The sequence below is a fragment of the Pteronotus mesoamericanus genome, unplaced genomic scaffold (genome assembly GCF_021234165.1).
Source record: "Pteronotus mesoamericanus isolate MK-2021 breed Mesoamerican mustached bat unplaced genomic scaffold, CSHL_Meso_final scaffold_36, whole genome shotgun sequence".
Lineage (NCBI taxonomy): Eukaryota > Metazoa > Chordata > Mammalia > Chiroptera > Mormoopidae > Pteronotus > Pteronotus mesoamericanus.
The window spans coordinates 6,067,613-6,089,307 of record NW_026555313.1 but is presented as its reverse complement, the minus strand read 5'-3'; the positions used below and the strand labels follow the sequence as shown (position 1 = coordinate 6,089,307).

The following is a 21,695-nucleotide window of genomic DNA, read 5'->3' as shown; positions in this document are numbered from 1 at the left end:
TCTTTTATTTGGATCATTAGATCTATTTACTTTTAAAGTAATTATTAGTTAATAATAAGATAGGTATGTAGTTACTGTCATTTTGTAAATTGTTCTCTGGTTTTCTTTGGGGTTCTTTGATTCTTTTCTTGCTCTCATGGACCATGATGACTTTATGTTGTTTAAACTTGGATTTCTTTCTCTTTACTTTTTGTATACCTATCATAGATTTTTGGTTTATGGTTATCGTGTACCTTATATATACCAATCTATGTTTATAGCAGTCTATTTTAAGTTCATGGTAGCTTAAGTTTGAACACAATTCTAAAATCACTGCATTTTTTACTCAAACCTGCCAAGTATGATTTTTGTCATCATTTTTACCTCTTGAATGTGTATCCCTTCATTTATTATTGTATTCATACATGACCTTACTATTTTTACCTTCTAAACTTCACATTAGTTTTATAATTGGTTGATCCACTACTTTCACTAACTGTTTGCTTTTTTCAGTGAGATTTTTCCTTTCTTATGTTTTTTTTTAATTTTTAGTTTTGGCCTTTTGTTTTTTGTCCTTGAAGTCCTTTTAACATTTCTTGTATTGCTGGTTTCTTGTGATGTACTCCTTTACCTTTCACTTGTCCATGAAACTCTGTTTCTACTTATGATTCTCCTTAAAGTCTAAATAATTATTTTGCTGCATAGAATTTTCTTGGTTATAGGTTTTTCCTTTTCGTAGCTTTGGATGTATAACGCCAATCCCTTCTGGCCTTCAAAGTTTCTGTTGAAAATCAGCTGGAAGTCACATGGGAATGGCCATGTATGTAACTAGCTGCTTTTCTCTTGCTACTGTTATGATTCTCTCTTTGTCTTTAACACTTTCCATTTCAGTGATAGTATGTCTTGGTGTTGGCCACTTTGAGTTCACCTTGTTTGGGACTCTCTGTGCTTCCTGGGTTTGTACTATATGTCTATTTCCTTCACAAAGTTAGGAAATCTTTCAGTCATTATTGCTTAAAATATGTCTCAATACCTGTCTCTTTTCTTCTTGTGGAACCCCTATGATGGGAGTGTTGGTAACTGGATGTTGTGTTGTGCCAGAGGTCCAGGTACCTTTAACTATCTTCATTTTTCTTTTTGCTATTTTTAAATTCTATATCACTGATTCAGTCTTCAGATTCATCTAATCTACTGTTGATTCCCTTGATTGTCTTTTTCAATTCAGTATTGTATTCTTCATTTCCTATTCATCATTTTTTTAAATTGTCTCTCTCTCTGTTGCGGTTCTGGGTTCATATTTTATTGAGTTCTTTGAGCATCTTTATTGCCAATGTTTTGAACCCTTTACTTTGTATATTTTTTGTCTCCGTTTTGTTTAGTTCTTTTTTCTGGAGTTTTGTCTGATTCTTTCATTTGGGACATGTTTTTCACCTCATTTTGCCAGGTTCTGTGTAGTTATTTCTGTGTATTGGGTAGATGTACTACACCTTCGATGCTTCAAAGAATGGTCTTATATAGAAGGTATCCTGTGGGGTCCAGTAGTACGATACTCCTGGTCATCTGAGTCAGGTACTCAAGGTGTGTTTTCTGTGTGTATTGTTTGCACCGTCCTGATATAATTGGATTTGACTGCTACTGGCTCTTACAGGGTGGGACTGACCTTCAGGCTGACTGTCTGTGAGGGCTTGCTTTGGATGATCTGTTGTGCAGGAGCTGACGCCAGGAAGTGGGAGTCACCACTTTAGCAGAGGTCTTGTGCCATCCATGGTTGCCATTCTGGTGTGTTGGTTGTGTAGCTGCCTGGGTGGGGCTCTTATACAGTCTCAAACCAGCCACTGGGAATGTAGGATCTGGTGTGCCTTGTCAGGGGCTCTTTTGGGAGCCGAGGTCAGCCGCTGCTTTTGCTGAGTTTGGGGCTGTTTGGTAAGAGCTATGACATGATCTGCAGTAGCTTGTTGCTTGTTCCTGGCTTACAGGGGCTTGGGAGAACTACAATGTAAGCCAAGTCTGACAGCCACTTATACCAGTTTTGGGTCTGCTTAGTTGGAGCTACCTTGCAAGCTGAGACTGGCTGCCACTTGTGCCATGCCTGGAGGCTTTAGGTGAGAACTATAATGCAAGTTGGGGTCAGCTACTGCTTGTTTGAGGTTTGTGAGCTTTTGGGAAAGTCTGTAGTGTTATATGAGGCTGGCTGCTACTTGTGTTGGGTTTGCAGGCCACTGGAAGAATCTCTGACTTGTCGAGCAGATTGAGCAGAGCAGTGTCTCAGGGAGATGCCAGGGCTCGGCAAGTGGTGTTAGGTAAATGGACAGTGACAGAATTTATGCTGGCCTTCACAGGGCCAGCTGGGTGGGAGGAGAGCTCAGCAAAAGAACAATGGTGCCTGCCAGTGATTCTCTATCCAAAGAGTTCTGATTCTGCTCCTCCAGCCCTCACCTTAAAGTTAGTTGATTTAATTTCTCCTATATGACACAGGTACTTCTTAAAATGCTGCCCCTGCCCTAAAACTTGGAGAGAGTAACTAAGTGTGTGAACCCTTTAGTCGCAGTATCTCAATTTCCGGCAGCCTTTTGTCTCTCTGCCATCTTGACTCTGTTTGAATCTCCATTCACTCACAAGTTGTTGCTCTGTGAAAGATGGACTTTTGTTAAATGAAATTTACTAACACAACAGGATGTCTGTTTACTTGTTTTAAGTACAAAAAATAGATACTGCTAGGAAAATATGTTGGAAATTCAGGTCATTCTTTCACAAAAAGAAAACATAATTGGGAAGTCAGATTGAGGTCAGATTTAGAATGATAATCATCACAAAAGTGACACCATAAGGGTCCTGCATCTGCAGGTCTCTGAGAGGATTCCTGTCACCAAGTCATGACTTCATTTCTTTTCTGTCTAGCGCTTCTATTTTCTTGGACCTGTTAGAGCAATCACAGTTTATCTATCATCTTTCTCATGATATTTCAGAGATATCTTTGTTTCCATTGTTAAACAAACAAACAAAAAACTTTGACAGTCAATACCATTCCTAAAAGGCAAGTGTTTATTTAGCCAAAGCTAGCCAGAGAGGAACCAAGTCCTGAGGCATGAAGTCGAAACACCAACAGCAGTGCTGAATGGAAAAGTCATGCCCACCATCTTAGAATTGATGGGCTCTTTCATACATTACATCTTCAGGAAGAAGGGTGTTAGTTGTTTCTGAAAGAAGTTACACTGATAACAGATAAGGGGGACGGTGGGAAAGCTTGAAGTGGAGCAGTTCTATGATAGGTGCACCGTCTTTAGGGAAGAGAGCTTTACCACTTTTGATTGGTTGTATGCAACGGCCATGAAAGTTTATTGCATAAGCAGGATGAGGTGGTGTGTGGCTACTTCTTTTAAAGTAGCCACTTGGAAATTGACTCAGAGCTCCAACACACATTCCGGAATGCGGACAGTCTGTTAGCTGGCCTACAGCTACTAACTAGTCTATTACTCTTGTCTCTTCCTTTCATTTCTGGCCCTCTGTAATTTATTTTAGGACGTCACAGAATTTTTCTCTTGTAACTATTTAATGGACACTTGAAAGGTGTTTTAGCCTCATGACAGCACATTTATAAATGGCCTGTGTGGATACATTGCATCTGACAAATTACATTTATATATGAATGAGTTTACATAGATTTTTTTTTCTTATAATATCAATGGGTAACATTTTCTTATTTGGAGAGTAAAACAAGACAATATTTGCAAAATTTTAAAAAATAAACAAGACGTATTTTTTCTGTTAAGGAACTTTCAATCAAATGGGATAGATAAGATATCCAAACAACTATTGTGAAAGTGACATAAGATACAGATAAATAAAATGGGAACAGAAGAACATTTTTGGCTTTAGGGACTAGAGAAGGTTTGAGACAAGGTGTCAATTAAATTTTACCTTCAAAGAGAAATGAGACTTTAATAACTCATGATAAGAAGAGAAAGCATTTTAGATTAAAGGAATAGTATGGCTATGATGTAAAATAGGAAAAGCAATTTGGTGAATAATAAACTAGACAAGCATAAGAATGGTTCCCAATTTTTTTTAAGTATGAAGATTCCTTAGTAACATAAAAAAATTATAACATTTTTCATAGCTGCTGATTAAGAAAATATATTTGTGCATATGGTTTCTCAAACATGACTACAATAAATACTAGACTCCTGGGGGTGCTATTACCCAGGTATTTTTTTAAAAGCCACTGACAATAAATTTACATTGGAGAGAATGGCAGAAAATAAATTTAGAGGTATAAGTTATGGGTTGATCAAGCAATCTTTCAAGTCAGGGTAGCCTTTGGAAATTTTGTCCTGATTCTTTTATTTATTGGGTGAAAAAATCTATTCAGTTCAATGCTTCATCATTTTTAAAGACTGCATTTTTCAATAAATACTTCTTGTTTTTATAGTAGTAGTCTCAGCCAGGCTACTTGCAGTCATCAGTATCAGAAGACTGAACCAGCCTTTTGCCTTATTTTCTGCCTTTGAAGCATGCCAAAATATCTTCTGAGTCAGCGACAACCATTGTATATGAGACAAAGGATTTTTTTTCTTTCTTCCCAAATAAAATGAATAAATCAAAATTGCTTCCCCCAAAAAAGTGATGGTAAAGAAATTAGATTAGACTATTAGGAGTAAAGTTAGGCTTTAATAATACTTTATGAAAGTTTCAAAAATGATACTTCTAACATCTTATTCCACTGAAATTATTTTTGCCAATGTTAACAAAATGATGACCAAATAAAATAAATACCTTACCATCTTTGACATGCCTCTTGAGGCCATTGATAAAATCCATTTCTTGCTGACATGCTTCCTTTGGTATTCATTGCTTCCCTTCAAGGTACATAAAGTTTCTGTCAATTTACATACTTTCTGTTACCAGTATAGATTTCTTCTTCCACTTACACCATTAGTTTCTCACTCTACAAGGTATGAATGAACGTATTCATAGCCTGTCTTCATCCATCGTTATATTCTGATGACTGCTAAATAGATAGTATCAACCCAAATCCTCTACTGCACTTATTGGACAATGTATTTCAACTGCTCATCATACATTTCCACCAGGTTGAACTTCCAAGTCAGTGTAAACTTACTCAAACCTAAAAGTATCCTCTGTATCTTGAAATGGCACCTGAGATAGAATCTTGGATACATCCCTCAGCTCACTTTTCTCCATTGCCTCCTGTCCAATGAGTTATCCAATTCTCTCATCTCAACTTATTCACTATAGAATTCATTATACATGCTACTTCCACTGCTACTGCCTTGACTTACTTTACATCCTCATAATTTTTTTCTAGATTTCTGTTATACCCACTCCCCTCCCTCAACACTGAGCCTATTATCACAGTTTCACACTGTCTCCAAAGAATCCTCTATTCTGCCTCCAAAATCTTCCTTCTAAAACAATTATAATTAATTATATTGTTCCCTTTCTTTTTCAGAAAAAGAGTTCAAAATTATTATCATCCAAGACCCTTCTGTGATCTGGCTCCTGAATTTGCAATATTATCTCTCACTCTTCCTCTTCAAACAACCCTAAAATTCAGTTCCCACAATGCTCTTTGCTCTAGTTTCCTTTCTTTTGCTCCTTTTGTTCCTACCTGGAGGCCCTTCTCCTCTCCTGCATCTTCTCCTGGCTTGTCCCTAATTTGCTCCCTAGAAAGATTTTCCAGAGCTTTCCCAGACTGAGATTTCCCTTGCTCTCCCATATCACCCTTGCCTTTGTCCGCCATACACTATTACTCTGAGTCATGATTACATTCTACTTTTTTTGTCTGTCTCACCAGTGTTAAAGACAGAAACAGCATCTGTCCAGTCTTTATGCCTAGTTTCCAGCATAATGCTTCACCCCAAGTAGATGCTTTAAAATTATTTATAGAAATCACCCTGGCTGGTGTGTCACAGTGGATTGAGTGCTGACCCACAAGCCACAGGGTCGCCGGTCCAATTCCCAGTCAGGGCACATGCCTGGGTTGTGGGCCAGGTCTCCAGTAGGGGGCACATAAGAGGTAACCTTCCCTTCTGTCTATAAATAAATAAATGAATAAAACCTTTAAAAATTATTTATAGAAATTTAAATTATGGCTTTGATATGAAAAGAACTAGGCTGCCTTAGACCATTAAACATGAAGTCTTTGTTTTTATGTCAATGTCATCAATATATGTTAATGATTACACTTATTGTGCTGAAGCTCTTTTGTGCTACTCAAATTTCATACTTTGTGTCAGAAGATGCTGAAGTATTTAATGCTCTGCCTTTGTTGTAGATTTGCTCTTTCAATACACGGCAGTTTCTACAGAAGCAAAACCTATATCAGAAATCTGGAAATAGGAGAACCTAGCAGGTCATACAGGTTACTGTACTCTTTTAAAAAATTCTTTTTTAAAGTGTTAACAATTGGACAGCTTGTAACAGTGTTTTTGTCAAAAGTTATCAGGTCAAGTCACATAAAAGGAGAGAGTTTTTTTTTTTCTTTACAACTTGCTAAACACAATTAGGGATCATCCATCACTTCTTTATGTGAAGGTTTTCATTTTGATCATCATCTCAAATGTACTGAGTTTACCTGATTGTTATCATCAATGGAGATTTGATCTCAGTGTTCCAGTCTTTGTTTCAGTATAAAGTAATGAATGATATTACAGTTAACTGGGAAAAAATTGCACTTCTGAATCAGGCATGTTCAAGTCAATTTAAAATGTTACACTTATCACAGATAAACTCCTTAAAAGATGGAGTAAATAAAGCTCTGAGTTATATTTCATTCTGTAAAATGGAAAGAGTGTACTTTCTGCTATAAATATTGGTCATTTCATAAGCTTTAAGTTACTTCAGCATGATTAGCCTTTTATATTACAATAAAAATGTTTCATAGCTTCTAGTCCTTAATAATTAAAGAATGCAAAACAAACAAAAAACAACAAAGGATAAAACAAATACAAATATGTAAATAGTGAAATTTGTTTTTAAAAAAGAACCAATGAATTAACTTTTACATAATTTTGTCAGATTTTAAAAACTCCTCAAATTAACGTATAACAAAGCCCTAGCATTAAAAAAAATATGGCATAGTAGGTCAAATATTTCATTTTATGTAATGATTTTGATAGGAAGTTATAACATTGACTAAGAAAAGTACAGAGAATAAAAAATATATCAGTCCAGATGATAATGAAAAATGTTAATGTTTTAATAATGTGATTAATTGAACCTAAGACACTATGAGTTATGAAATAATAATTTGACAAATACATATTTGTTGGTATATAACATATATATAAAAGGTATACACTATTCCTACATTTCACATGAAGATGGGACTCTCTGGAGTATATGGAGAGAAGATACCGTTTCTTGCCACCAACCTTAAGATGATTGACAAAATCAGGAAATGAATGTCTTTTTGCCCTTGAGATCTAGGAAATTAAGTTTTCTTTGGTTTTATTTTTAAAAATGGACACTTGTAGGTAAACTTCAATGGATTCTTAGGGGGAATAGATGTTACTAAATAGGTTTATGGAAAGTGGTTGATGTTCCAAAACATTTGTTTTTCTCTATACATCTATAATAAAAGATTTCATCTACTCTCATTGTTTCAGCTATATTCAAATACAAATAATTTCTAAATTTATATTTCTAGCTCAAATATGTCTCTATTATTCTAATGCAAATGTCCAACTATTACCTGGATAATCTGGAGGCCCTCAGACGTATCCAGAACTTACTCTATTTTTTGGTAGCCTGTTTCTCCTTTATTTTTATCATATTAATGCTGTTACTATCACCTATCATTCAAGTAAAATACTAAAAAACCTATTTGCAAATTTATTCTCTTACCTACACACAATCATTTGCCAAATATCTTTGATTTTACTCTTTAAATATTTCTTTGATTCACTTTGTCCTATTTACCTCTACCTGTTGACATTTATCAGGCTTTTGTCATCTCTTACCTGGCCTTTGCCAATAGCTCCCAAATTCTCTCCGTAACTCCAAACTTATTCCCTGAGAATCATCCTCCACATAGTTACCAAGGACCATGCATAATATGACCCCAGCCTATATCTCCAAACTTACCTCTCTGTCTCTCCATCCACTAAGTGCATCAGTGCTGAGCTGGTGATCTTCCCCCAAGAAAGCAAAAAGAGAATTGGAAAGAGATGGAGAGAAGATCGATCATTTGTGTTATTTGCTCTTTCCCTGTTATCCTCCCTCCACCAATACCAGAGAAAGGCCTAAAAAATGTAGGTTGTGAACGTGTAAAAGACCAGAGCATTCATACACATATAGGCTCTAAACATCTTAAGCCACCTGAGAGTTTAAGATGAGACTGGATTGTTTCAAAGAAACAAAAGTAATCAGAAAATTTTGGGATCTACCCAACACAAATTAAGGGATGTTAAAGAAAAGTTAGATATAGCACAATTGAAAGCAGTGTTTTTATAGAACAAAACCAGTTTATGTTTAAGTTTTAAAGAATTAAGCTTCCTCAACAAACTGATTATATAATGCCTGGGCATTATCTCCTTTTCTTTTAGTGTGTTTTTCCTGATCTTCCAATTGCCTGGTGTACTCCCTGTAACTTTCTTTGTCACTGCAATAAATATGTATTGCATGAGTGAGTGATCAGTGATTGATTCAGTTAGTGAATTCCCAGAAGTGCTAAATCACAATGTCTAATTTTAATGGTTTCCAAAATCACTGCTTCTTTTTAATTGCTCAAGATCTATTATTTATTAAAATTTCCTGATTTTTAATGTAAACTATATTGAAGTTGAAAATATTACTCTACTTATGTTTATTTTCAAAGTTCTATGTATTTTCCACACTTTTGACACAAGTAATTTTTGTGATCATTTTACTTTTTAATATGTTTTGTAGGTTTTAGAAACTTACATATTGATGACCAGATAACTCTCATTCAATATTCTTGGATGAGCTTAACAGTATTTGGACTAGGGTGGAGATCCTATAAACATGTCAGTGGGAAGATGCTGTATTTTGCACCCGATCTAGTACTAAATGAGTAAGTAGTAACTTGACTTTTGTTGTTCTTATTATCTCAAGTGTATATGTAGGATAATATTGAAAATTATATTTCAATAGATAGTCATGCATTTAGTGTGCTAAGTAATAGCTTTCCTGAAAGGTTTCTCAGAATGACCTCATATCAACTGATACTACCTCATATTAGTTAAACTTTATTTGACAATATTAATAAAATTATATCATTTTATCAGTTAATTTGATATTTGGAGAGCTTTCCTTTTATTTCAATATATACTAGTTGTTTGCAATCCAGTTTCTTAAACTTCAAGAAAGTATCAAGAAATATACTCAAAGACAAAATTAAATGTTTATTTATCAAAGGAAAAGTCATACCTTGGTACTAATGAAGATAAAGAAGTAAATTACAAATAATTTGCTAGAGAGTGTTGACTTACCTTTAAAATGTAAAGACATCTCTCTTTAGAGGAAAAACTATACTGGGAATTTATTTTAAAAATTGAAAGATAAATAGTCCAATTTGCTTGATTATATTTAAATTACTGTACTTAATTTTCTAATATGATCTTTAAATAAGAATCTTTCATGGAAGTATTTATACTGTTTTAATGGTGAAAGCTGACTCAGAATTATATAACATTTTACTTACACCTATATAAATCTTTACTGTTTATAGATAACTTTTGTATATTTTAATCCATTTTATCCTACAATCCATTAAAATTGATAAGGAATCACTGTCCTTCATTGTACAGCTCAGGAAACTGAGGTTCAGAGAAAATTGCATAACATACCAAAGAATCCAAGTAACAGTCAGGATTAATCTTCACTCTTCTGAGTCAAAATCTTGTTTTCTCTTTATTATTCCTGTTGGCTTCACTTGACTAATGTGAATATTATGAAACAGCATCTGGTTGAGAAAATAGTTTTTAAAAATACCCTCAACCTTCAGAATTAGTATTTGACTTTGTCAATTATTTAACTCTTCCTAATGTTCCTATCCCAATCACCATACATTTCCCCTAGAACAGTTCACAGTGTAACTATTCTTCACTGAATGCTCTGAACTGAATATACTTAACATTCTATGTTCTAGTTGCTGTGAAGTAAACCCATTCTCCTATTAGATTGCACTCAAAATTTCATATATTTTTTCACAGAAATAAAATGAGTAAATGCATTATCTTCTGAGCATTCCTTAGCTCCACTTTTTTTGACTCCTACAACTTCTTTGGCTTATATTTCTAAACTATGATGATAAAAAAGCAAAATATTAACATTGGCAAATGTGTATTTAATACACATTTTCTAACTTTAAAATTTCTTAAGCTCAAAAATTCAATATTGTGAAAAAATTTAGATGTTTAAGATTCCAAATATTGTGTTTCTTTAGGAAAAGTCATTTTCAATAATAAATAAGGTAATTACTAAATCTCATATTCTGGATAAATTACATAAACTGGCTAATATACTGTGTGTGTGTGTGTGTGTGTTTTTCCTGTTGCTTTTTCTTGTGGGTGTTGTGTGTGATGGAAGACAGCGGATGAAGGAATCCTCATTCTATTCGTTATGCCTCACCATGTGGCAGATTCCACAGGAGTTTGTGAAGCTGCAAATTAGCCAAGAAGAGTTCCTCTGTATGAAAGTATTGCTACTTCTTAATACAAGTGAGTGCAAGTAATTTAATATATTTTTCTTAACTTTTAGTTCTTTAGGAAAGTCTTAACAACTATATGATCATATGATTATACATGAAGTAGTAATCTTCTATTATAACAACAAAGGAGAAACATGATATACTCTTACAGACATTAATAAAATTCCCTCATATTTCTCAGATTTTACCTATCACACAGTACAAAAATAACCTGTCAATTCAGCCAGTTCCATTATTTTTTAGATGAGACATAATTAAATGAGTTTTTTATGTTCACACATTTAGGTGATTATAAACTAATTAATATTGCATAAACACAAACTATGCTTCTTCTACCTCACCCCACAAAGGATTTACTATGTAAACTACACAGTTTTGTATGGAACTCTTCTCTGTGTAAGGTTAGCTAACTGTTACAACAAATAACGATAGAGAACAGTAGCATAACACAATATCAGTATATCACTCACAGCCATAGTCTAGTGGGTTAGCAAGACAGCCCAGGCTCATTTCATACAGGTACTCCATCCTTGCCTAGCAGCTTGGAGTTTTCCATTGAAACTGCCTAGAAGGTGAACACTGAGTGAGAAAAGGTTTAGAGGGGAAACCTGGAAGTGTCATATGTCATTTCTACATGCTTTCCATGGCCCACCTTAACTGCAAGAGAGACTGGGAAATGCACCTGAGCTTAATAATCAGAAGAAAACATATGGTGTACTATAAAACATAGCATTGGTCACCAGAAGGTACGGGCATTTTATTTCATTATTTGGGGGGGGTTGGTTTTTTGTTTGTGTTTTTTTAGCACATAAAGAACACATGCATCTCTGCCTCAATGGATCCCCAAGAGTCTGGGTGGGAAAATTTTTAAAACTGCTTTACCTTTTTTTACCCTTTTCTTTATCCTTTCCATGCACAGGTAAGTACAGCCCTTGAATGTTTGAACTGATCCTTCCTTCATTCATAGTGATCTGAAAGAGAACAACAGAGAGCTAAGATTTTAGGTAGAATGTGAGCCAAGGGTCTTCTGCAGCAATGTTTTTGTAGGAACTTCTTTCTAGTGGCACAAATATCAAATGGTGGGTGATGGGGTTTACACATCAGGAGGAAAAGCAGAAAAGCTAAACCCATAAAAAGAAAGTTTTCCTCATGAAATCACTGCAAAGACAGGGACCAATTCAGGATCCATAGCCTTATTTCCCTCTTGAAAACCCTATGTGGAGTAAAGACCTTCAAGCCTTATTCAATGGAATGCATAAGGTGGACTAAGGGTGTTGATATGAGACTGGCCAAGACAGCCAAATGGCATATTTTAATATTACAGCAGCAATTAACTTCTGCCCTTCATTCTTGACAGTAATGAATCCGATAGCAGTCCTATATCTCCCAAATTAGTTATCATTAACATAATTCTGTATTTAATTCTACATTATGCTGCACACCAAAGAAGCCTAAAATCTTGGTAGCTTAACCAAAATAAAAAATTGTAAGTATTTAGTTTCCCCACTAGATGTGTAATGCAAATCAGCAGGAGAGCTCAGCTCAGTGTCATCACCTGGTGCCCAGAAAAATGGAGGCTATACCTTGGCGTATGCTTCCACAATCACTAGAGCCATGGTAAGGAAAGGAAAGGAATAAATAGATAAGCATTTCAAAAATTTTAGGGAATTAGAAAGCTATAATAATTAATAAGTGTGAAAAAATAGATAAATTGAATTGTTAGTCAAGTCTTCCTAGTATGTATTAGAACTTTATATAATATAATAGAAACATCCTAAATCAATGAATATGTTAGAAAAATAGTTGTGTATTTTAGAAAATTATTTCAATATTTAGCTAAAATTATATTCTAAAATAAATAGCAAATAATTTAGTTAAATGTGAATACTTATATTGTTAAAAACAAATTAAAAGTAATATAAATAATTTTGAAATCTCAAATAAGGAATATCACTTAAAAAACAAATACAATGAGAAAGTTGGCAAAGGAAAAGTTTGATGTCTGGATACACAAGAATTTAAGCCTCTCATTTGCCATAAGAAACTAAAATACAGTTCTCCAGGAAAATATGGCAGGTTGAAGACACACATTCTTCTGCTGATCCCCCTAAAACTACACTAAAATATTAGTAATGGGATTTTTAAAAATAAAAATGAAAAGGGAGTAAGAGAAGAACCAAAAGCAATAAAATTTTGTAAGCCAGCAAGCAGAACCAATTTAGCATACAAAAGAAGGTTGGATTCTAAGCCAGAAGAAAGAAAATCCAAAAAACACCATTATTTGCATCACTGAACCTTTGACATGCTCTTCAGTTGGTGACAATGTTTTTTTGAAAGGAGAGTGAAAGTAGAGTTAAAAACAGAAGTTCTGTTGAAAGTCTGTTTCCAAGTATAGGGCACGCATGCCAATTGTTTCTCTCCAACTCAGAAAGAGATTGTAAATTTATTCCCTGCAGAGGATATAACCAAGGAAAGCTGTATTGGTGAATCACAGGTACTGTCGAGGGTGAGAGTTTCTCTGTTGAAAACATATTAAGATTATATACCAAATATTGAGACAGCATACTTCTTTCACCTATCTCCCAGAACATTGCCTTCCAAATTTATATCATCCAGGTAGGAGAATGAAAGGTTCTTCTTTGCACAGTCTGTTTAAGCAGAAAGAAAAATAACTAAATATGTTAATAGCAAGAATTTCTCTTTGAAATAGCTCAGACTGCCCTACATTAAAACTCACAGTCCCAGTCTATAAGCACTTCTCATTCAAATATAACTATCCATCAGCTTTTTAGTTTTTTTACTCTTGATAGTAAATAAACGGCCAAGTCATCTGTGGGACTTTTGACATCCAAGACAGAAATAAAACAGGAAAAAAAAAAAGAACTTGGAGGAGACAGGGAACATGGAGACAAGAACTTTAGAAAAATAAAAAAGTTAACTCTCATTAGAAATATAAAAGAATATATTGTATCCATGAAATTAAGAATTGGATACTATGAAAAAGGAATAACACACAAAAAGGAAAGAGCCCTTGGAAACTAAAATTATATACACATGCAGAATTTATAAGTTAATAGAAGCAATGGGAGACAAAGTTGAAAAATGTCTCAAAAGTAGGACACAAAAGATGTGGAAAATCAGCGTCAAGAAGCAAGTCCAGCACCCAAATTGTTGAAGATCTAGAAAGAGAGAACAGAAAAATACTTGAAAAAAAGAAAAAAAGAAATCAACCAGGGCATCTCAGACAACAGGACCTAACAGATCTAAGAAAAAAGATGTAGGTAAATTAACAATGTAATGGGAATAGGAGACCTAGCCCTATGAAGAGAAAATTGTGCCTAGGATCTGCATATATGAATTCAGGATTTCAGGGGTAAATACCTAAATGACCAGTTAACACATAATAAAAGCCACTCCCATAAAAATCAGCAAGAAAATAGGGGCCTTTGTCATCACTATTATTATTTAATATTGTTCTGGGAGTTCTGAACAATGTACTGAACATGAAGCAGAAATAAGAGCTACAAGTACAGTCAAGCACTGCTTATAAGGACATTGACTGATTTTGCCATGTGTGAACATAGTAGAGTGCACGTACAAAGACTGAGACGGCATAGTCTACAACACACCTAAGCTATATGGGACATATCCTACTGCTCTGTAGAGGAGGAAAAGTAACTTCCCCTCTACATTTCTTGTTTCTTGGCTGAGACATCCCTGTAATAAATGACAGATTAACAGGAGAAAAAAATGTTTAATAGCACATATAACTCCTGAACATATGAGAGAGACCCAGGAAAACTGAGTAACTTGCCAAAATAGATGAAGCTGCCCCCTTAAATACCATCTTCAGCTGCAGACATAAGAAGATGATGGTGGGGGGAGTCAGTTATGAGAGGTTACTAGGAAAAGTAGAGTCAACAAGGTTAAGGTTGTTATACCACCATTGTATATGCCCTCTGTTGATGGCAAAACCATTACTGGAGCACAGTTTTTCACTAACACAGTAAAGAATTACAGATCAGCGAGACAACAGTGGGTGAGTAACAGATTTAATAGTATGTCCTCAAGAGTGGCACGAAAGGCTTAGCATATTGTAGAATGAGCAACGGAAGAGCTAGGGTGGGCTGCTTTAGCTCACTGGAAAGTCAGAGAAAAGGGGCCTTAGAATGGGTTTAGGAGATAGGCCTGGGACAAGCTACCAGCTGCCCATTGCCTAAGAGTTTAGGAGACTGGGACCTGTGAAAAATGGAGTGGGAAGTGGGGGCTGGAGAAAAAAGGAAAGGGAACGACATAGGCTCCTCCCCAGAGGGAGAGCACCTACACATTGGGTCTTTTGTCTTGAGGCTTTTACTGTATTTTGCTGTGTATAATACGCACCCATGATCTTGGCCCAAATTTTCAGGAATTGATCTTTTGTTTTAGTTTTTTAATTCAATTTTTATTTACTTATATTTAGATCATTGTTTTTTGTATTATAAAGGAATTTTAGCATTTATTTTTGAACATATTATGGTACAAAACACAAGAACACATACAAGGTATTTCAGGTCCTACCCATGTATAATGTGTATCCTTATTTTTTCCCTCAAAAATTTGGGCAAAAAAGTGCACATTATACATGCCAAAATACGGTATCTCTTTCTTACAGGTGGGAATCTCAGGGGCGGTCTCAGGGGAGAGTTTCAATAGAATAGTCATCAATTCTCCAGGTGGGCCCTTTCAAGGTCATGATCTCATCTGACTAGTCAGTGGCAGGGCCGGGGGTCTTTAGTCATTGCAGTCCTTTCTGGAGTTGCCCACCTAGTTTGGCTGCTTTTCTGGACCTGGAGCTGAAATACAACTGAGGCCTAGATGTTATCTCCAGGGAGGAAAGGCCAGAGGAAGAAAGGTTACCTTGGGGGTAAGGTCCTTGTGTTTCCATTTTTGCTTCCTGCCGAGCACTGGGGGCCTTCTACCGTGGTGACAGTCTGTATCTGGGTGTAAATTGCTCATCCATTGTGTTCAGCTATCTGTCTCACTTTCCCTATTCCATTTGCAAAGAAATTTTCCTAGCTTCTTACTATCCTTTCCCAAAAACATTATTATGTGGTACATGACTGTATTGGAAAGAGGAAAATGAAAATATTATTTGAATATAGTATTGTGTAACAAGAAAACTTAGAATTAAAACATAAATAAAAAATAAAATAAAAATAGAGTATAACCAAGTGGCTGGATATAAGGGAACTAGTCAAATAACAATAGTTTTCTTCCATATCAGGAAGGAATTAGAAAATTTAATGAAGCAATGTTAAAATGAAAACAAAAAACAAAAAGAAATGGTCTATAGAGTTAGGTATTTCTGGAGCTTTAAAAGCATTTAGATGTTTCTAAATCTATAGACAATTGTATAAGAGTTTATTTGAGCCAAACTGATGACAATTGCCAGGAAGCAAATATCAAATGCTCCAGAGAATGACCGTTTGCAGTTTCCTTTATGCATTTTGAATTAAGGAGGAAAGGTAAGGAAGGTTACATAAAGGGGAAAGAAAGCAAGGCAGGGAGTGGATTACAGGGCATTTAAGATTATGTGCTCTCTTGAGGGTGGTTATTCCTTCCAGGGGGCCTGGAAAAGAGGATTACTTCTCCAGTTTGAAAGGTGTGTTAACCTAGTTATACAAGAATAGCTTAAAAACATTTCACTGAGCAAGTTATAGGCCTGGTCTGGAGTGCTCACTATATATGATCTTCCCAGTGAAGAAACTCTGATTAGATCACCCTGTAAGATTACTGTCTGATAGAGTATTACAGCACCCCTTTTTCATCCATAGAAGGCAAGACTTCACAGAGAAATCCAAGTATTTGTTAAAAGGAAAAGAAACAATGTTACATACTGTTGCAAACTAAAGGAAGCCAAGTATTTGAGACTAAATTGTAGAATACTCTCAGGTGCTCTTTTAAGCAAATTCTAATTTAAATGCATAATACATTGGCATAGCTCTAAAATAGGTAAGCTGAAATGTTCTTTATCTTACCTACTTGTTCTTACCATATTCTTCAAGAGAACTAAAAAGTTATATCCTAAACTATCAATAACACTATTTCTTGTTTAAGATGTTTGTATATAGAATTACATATCCAAAAAAACCATCATACAGTTCAAAAATTTATATTATAAACTGCTTGTATCATCATTTTAAACATAATTGACATTTTTAATTGTCTTTTTTACAGTTCCTTTGGAAGGACTAAGAAGTCAAAACCAGTTTGAAGAAATGAGATCAAGCTACATTAGAGAGCTCATCAAGGCAATTGGTTTGAGGCAAAAAGGAGTTGTCGCTAGTTCACAGCGTTTCTACCAACTTACAAAGTTTCTTGATAACTTGCATGATGTAAGTATTTTGTTTTCTAGAATATCAATGATTATTTTCTGAATCTCTATAACTTTTAAAATAATAAATCTAAATTTTACTATTAACATATGGTTTCCTCAAGCATATATTTGTAGTTATATTATAAAACAGTATTTGCATCATATTGCTCAGAATTAATATTTTGCTTTTTTCATTTTTGACATAACCACTGAAATATTCTTTTACTAGTATTTGTATAATTTGAGGGTAATCTAATGGTTGATAGGAATTGTGATACATTTCCCTGAATATATTCTAAAATATTTTTGCCTGAAATTAGACATAATTTATATATAAAAGCAAAAGTATAGATGTGGAAAATAACTCTCAGCATTTTGGATGGAAATGTAAGTTAAATACAGTTGAGGATAAAGAAACTTTCATCTACCCTTCATGGTTCTTTTGGCTGGTCTAATAATTAAATATACATGAGACAGAGTAACAAGAGAAAATAACTAAATTTAATTATATATGTACATATAGGAACCCACACACATGTCTGAGGCACCGCATACATGAGATATTCAGAGACTGAAAGTTAAAATGAGATATGCATGGCATTCTGAGCCAAGGATGAGGTAAGGTGCCTTGGGGCTTTAGCGGGAAGGAAGGTAATTAAGTGACAGTAAGAAGAGCAGGTGTTCAGTAAATAGTAGTTTTCCTTGCCATATAGGTAGGTCAGAAAAGTTATATCTGATGAGTTCTTGATTTAAATTCTTCTAGGTAGTTAGGGTTAGGAAGGCAGAAGATTCTCTTGAATATGCAAGGTCTCAGTTGCCTTTAGCTCAAAATGTTCCACATATTATAGAGGCACATCTTGAGTGACTCAAACTGAATCCCTACACAATACTAATGAACAATCTGGCAGTATAGAGCAAAACTTTAAATTTGCATGCTTGTCAAATTTCTGCTTTCTAGAATTTATCTTAATAAGTTATTACACAAATATTTAAGATATATATTTTTCATGCTGATATAGTTTGCAGAAAGTTCCTCATAGTTTCCCTGTAATTTCTTTCTAATTCTGAGCTCACTGAGCTCATTGAACTTCCTTAGAACTGTTGTTTGGAACTCAGTATCTGATAGCTTACTTGCCTCTGTTTCATTTAGTTCTCTTTCTGGGGATTCCTCCTTTCCTTTCGACTGGGGGGTATTTCTTTGCCTTCCCATTATTTGTGAGACTCTTCTTTTTTGTTTCTGCTTCTTAAGTTGATCTGTCTTGATTTTCTGACTTTGTAGGGTGAACTTCTATAGTAAGAGACCGCCATTTTCTTTTTTTCTTTCTGGACCTGCCTCTGATGCTGTCAGATATTGACCCTGTCTGACCTTAGGCAGTGTGTTCGAGACTTCCAGGAATCTACTGTCTGTGGCTGTCTCCTTCAGCTGTTAATCTAATCACTCTACACTCAGCAGGCCGGCTTAGAGACACCATGGAGGAGGGGGCAGTGTCCCTCCTGTCCCTCCTGGGAGTGGGGTTATTGGGTCCTCTCATATGCTGCTGCTCAAGGGAATGGTCTGTCTGAGCCAGATGGCTGCTGCCATATGGGGGAGGAGTCAGCAACAGAATCCCTCCAGCTACTCTCTCCCCAAAGCCTCCATCTCCAGCCTTTCCTCAAGGGTCTCTAGACCACTCTGCGCCCCTGTTAGCCAGGGATCTTCTATCTGTGGCTGCCACTCTGTACTCAGCCATCAGGTTTTAGCACTACTGGGCTTAGGCAGAGCCTTCTTAGGGTGAGGCTCTTGGGTCCTCTGATGCTGCTGATGCTCAGGGGGCATGATCTGCCTGAGCAAGATGGTTGCTGCCACATGGGGGATGAGTCAGCACGGCCGACTACTCTCTCAGTTCTCTCTCCAAAGCCTCCTTCCCCAATCTCTCCTCAGGCACCTCCTCTCTGTCCCCGCCTTTGCCGGAACCCAGGGTAAATGGCTGCCACTACAAATTTTTGTGTTGGCCCTTTAAAAAGGTGTCTCCAGCCACCTGTCTCTGGCAGAGAGCAACTCTGCCACTTTTCACAGCTGGCTATTATCTGTGTACTTTTTGGGCTCTGGTGCTGTAGTTTGGAGATCCCAGCTTCTGGTTTGGACCCCACTCTTTTCAGGGGGATCCAATTAACCATTTCAATATCCTTCTTGTGCTACCACCCGTGGGCGCCGTGCCTGCCTTCTCAAGTCTCTACTGCACTGCTTACCAGTTAGGTTGTGCTAAAGCTGATTCCTCTGTCTGTCCAAGGCTGAAAGGCTCCTCTCTCACTATTGCTGTTCGTCCCACAACAACAACAATTTCTCCACAATTTAGTTGCAATTCCAGGTTGGTCCTGGGAGGAGGACAGTGTGACTTCTGCTCACTCCTCCACCATCTTCATTCTCCTCCTGCTTTGTTTTCTTTCTTGGAATTTCTTTGGCTATTCGGGGCTTTGCCGTCTTCCCTCCCCTTCGATTTTTTTAAAGTGTTTAAGAAGTATTGCTGTTAATCCTTCTTTGAGTGTTTGGCAAAATTCACCAGTGAAGCCATCTAACCCTGGGCTTTTCTTAATTGAGGGATTTTTAATAGCTGATTCAATGTGATTATTAGTAATTGGTCTTTTCAGATTTTCTATATCTTCCTGATCTAGTGTTGGTAGTTTATAAGTTTCTAAGAATTTCTTCATTTCTGCCAGATTGTCCAGTTTCTTGGCACATAGTTTGTTGCTGTTGTTTTGTTTGTTATAAATTTTTCAGTATTATTTGACTTTTAAAATATGTACATGAATTACACTGACAGAAATAAAAATTAGATTAAAATGAATTATGTTGGGTTTTTATTGGTATAGGAAGAGTCAATACAATGTGATATAAAAAAGCTGTATTAACAAATAGACTTTAGCATTTTTGAAAATATATAAGCATTGCACACACACACACACCCCCCCCCCCACACACACAGACCCAGGTATGTCTGTATACATGTATACAAAGAAAAAACTTGAAAGAAACACACCCAAATGTTCAGACTCATTATCCTTTGGGATTATGAATTACTTCCATTATATATTCTTGGCAGTGGAGTGAGTTATTTTCATTTTGGTAAGAAGAAAACATCTTTGAAAGTATTTATGTTGTTAGAAAAATAAGTTGCCATACCTGAATAGTTTATGAATTTATTACTTTTCTTACATGTGTCTTATGTGTTTGTTAAACCAACAGCTTGTCAAACAACTTCACCTGTACTGCTTGAATACATTCATCCAGGCCCGGGCCCTGAGCGTTGAATTTCCAGAAATGATGTCTGAAGTTATTGCTGCACAATTACCCAAAATCTTGGCAGGGATGGTGAAACACCTTCTCTTTCATAAAAAGTGAATGCCATTTTTACCTTTAAAAAATTAAATTTTGTGGTATGTCTGTTTGTGTTTGGGTTAGGATTATGAGGTCTCCAGTTCTTGCAATGCTCTCCTCAAAGCCTTACATTCATATCATATCATACTGTATAAATTTCAGAGAAAATTCTGAGATTTTAATTGTTTTCCTTTAGACAGTATAATTAGAATTTTTAAGTGTTTTTGTGGACCCATATTTTCTTTAAGAATTTACAAGAATGAAAAAGTACTGAAATGGATGGTTAAAGTAAACTTAATCTTATCCATATTATTTTGTACCATTTAGGTGAAGATTTTAAACTTTTGCATCTAAGAAAACTGAATTAGAGAGAAAAAAATCTTACATGTAATACTTTAAAGCTATTATATATGTTCCTTCAAAGCAACTCCCTTTATTTCCTCAGTTACTTTAACAAAAATGGACTTTTAAAATGGTATGCAAAATTTTGTCTACATGAATGTATATACATTTTTGTTAGAAGGAAATTTATAACCTTTATCACATTTGCAAGAGTTCCTAAATGCAAAAAAAAAAAATAGAGAAAAAAGAGTTTAAAATTTTCAAATAAATTGATGTTCCTCAAACTGGGAAATGTAGCCTATATATAAGACTGTTTCCCACACTGGAAACATAAATCTCTAAAGAAGTTACTTAGTAGAGCCATATCATGATGACAACAGTATTGTGGGTTTTGTAGTTTTTTACTAACATTTTGAGAGTTGTCCTTTGATAAGGTAATATGAATCGAAATAGGGATTCAGAAGAGTCAGTGGCCTAATTCTTCTCCTTGTTTGGGGCATGTGGAAAGTCACTTAACTTTACTGATTCTCAATTTCCTCACTTTTAACACTGATGTAATACTATCTTTTCTGCAAAATGTTCCTTTGGTCAGAGTTTCTTATTAACATCTTCTCAAATCAAAGAAGTTAAAAAGGGAGGGCGGGAAGGGAAAAAAAGAGAGAAGTATTATTCTCTTTTCTACTCAGCAAAGCATAATAGATTAACCACAGATTGAAACTTTTTGAGTGCCTTTGATCTAATTCTAAGAGATACTTCAGGGAATACTAGATAGATACAACCTGAAAGTAATGCAACCGATTACAATAACTAGAAAACACACAATTCATATGAAATGAAAATATTCTTTTAGAAGACACACATGAGTTCTCTCCTGAAGTGAGTTACTAGAAATCTATTTTTTTAAAGGATATATATATTTAAATATATATGAAATATATGTATGAAACCAAGTTCATAGCACTGGTAATATT

The 21,695-nt window shown here is 35.3% G+C and overlaps 1 protein-coding gene across 2 annotated transcripts in view; it reads left to right on the top strand.

Moving 5' to 3' along the window:
• PGR (progesterone receptor) overlaps nucleotides 1-20,406 on the top strand; it is a 79,659-nt gene extending 59,253 nt beyond the window's left edge. For both annotated transcript variants that reach the window (XM_054592537.1, XM_054592536.1), the window contains 4 exons: nucleotides 8,890-9,034; nucleotides 10,552-10,682; nucleotides 16,889-17,046; nucleotides 20,251-20,406. In XM_054592537.1, the coding sequence (XP_054448512.1) occupies nucleotides 8,890-9,034; nucleotides 10,552-10,682; nucleotides 16,889-17,046; nucleotides 20,251-20,406 (590 nt within the window). The remainder of the gene's footprint in view (nucleotides 1-8,889; nucleotides 9,035-10,551; nucleotides 10,683-16,888; nucleotides 17,047-20,250) is intronic.
• The last annotated feature ends 1,289 nt before the right edge of the window (nucleotides 20,407-21,695 follow it).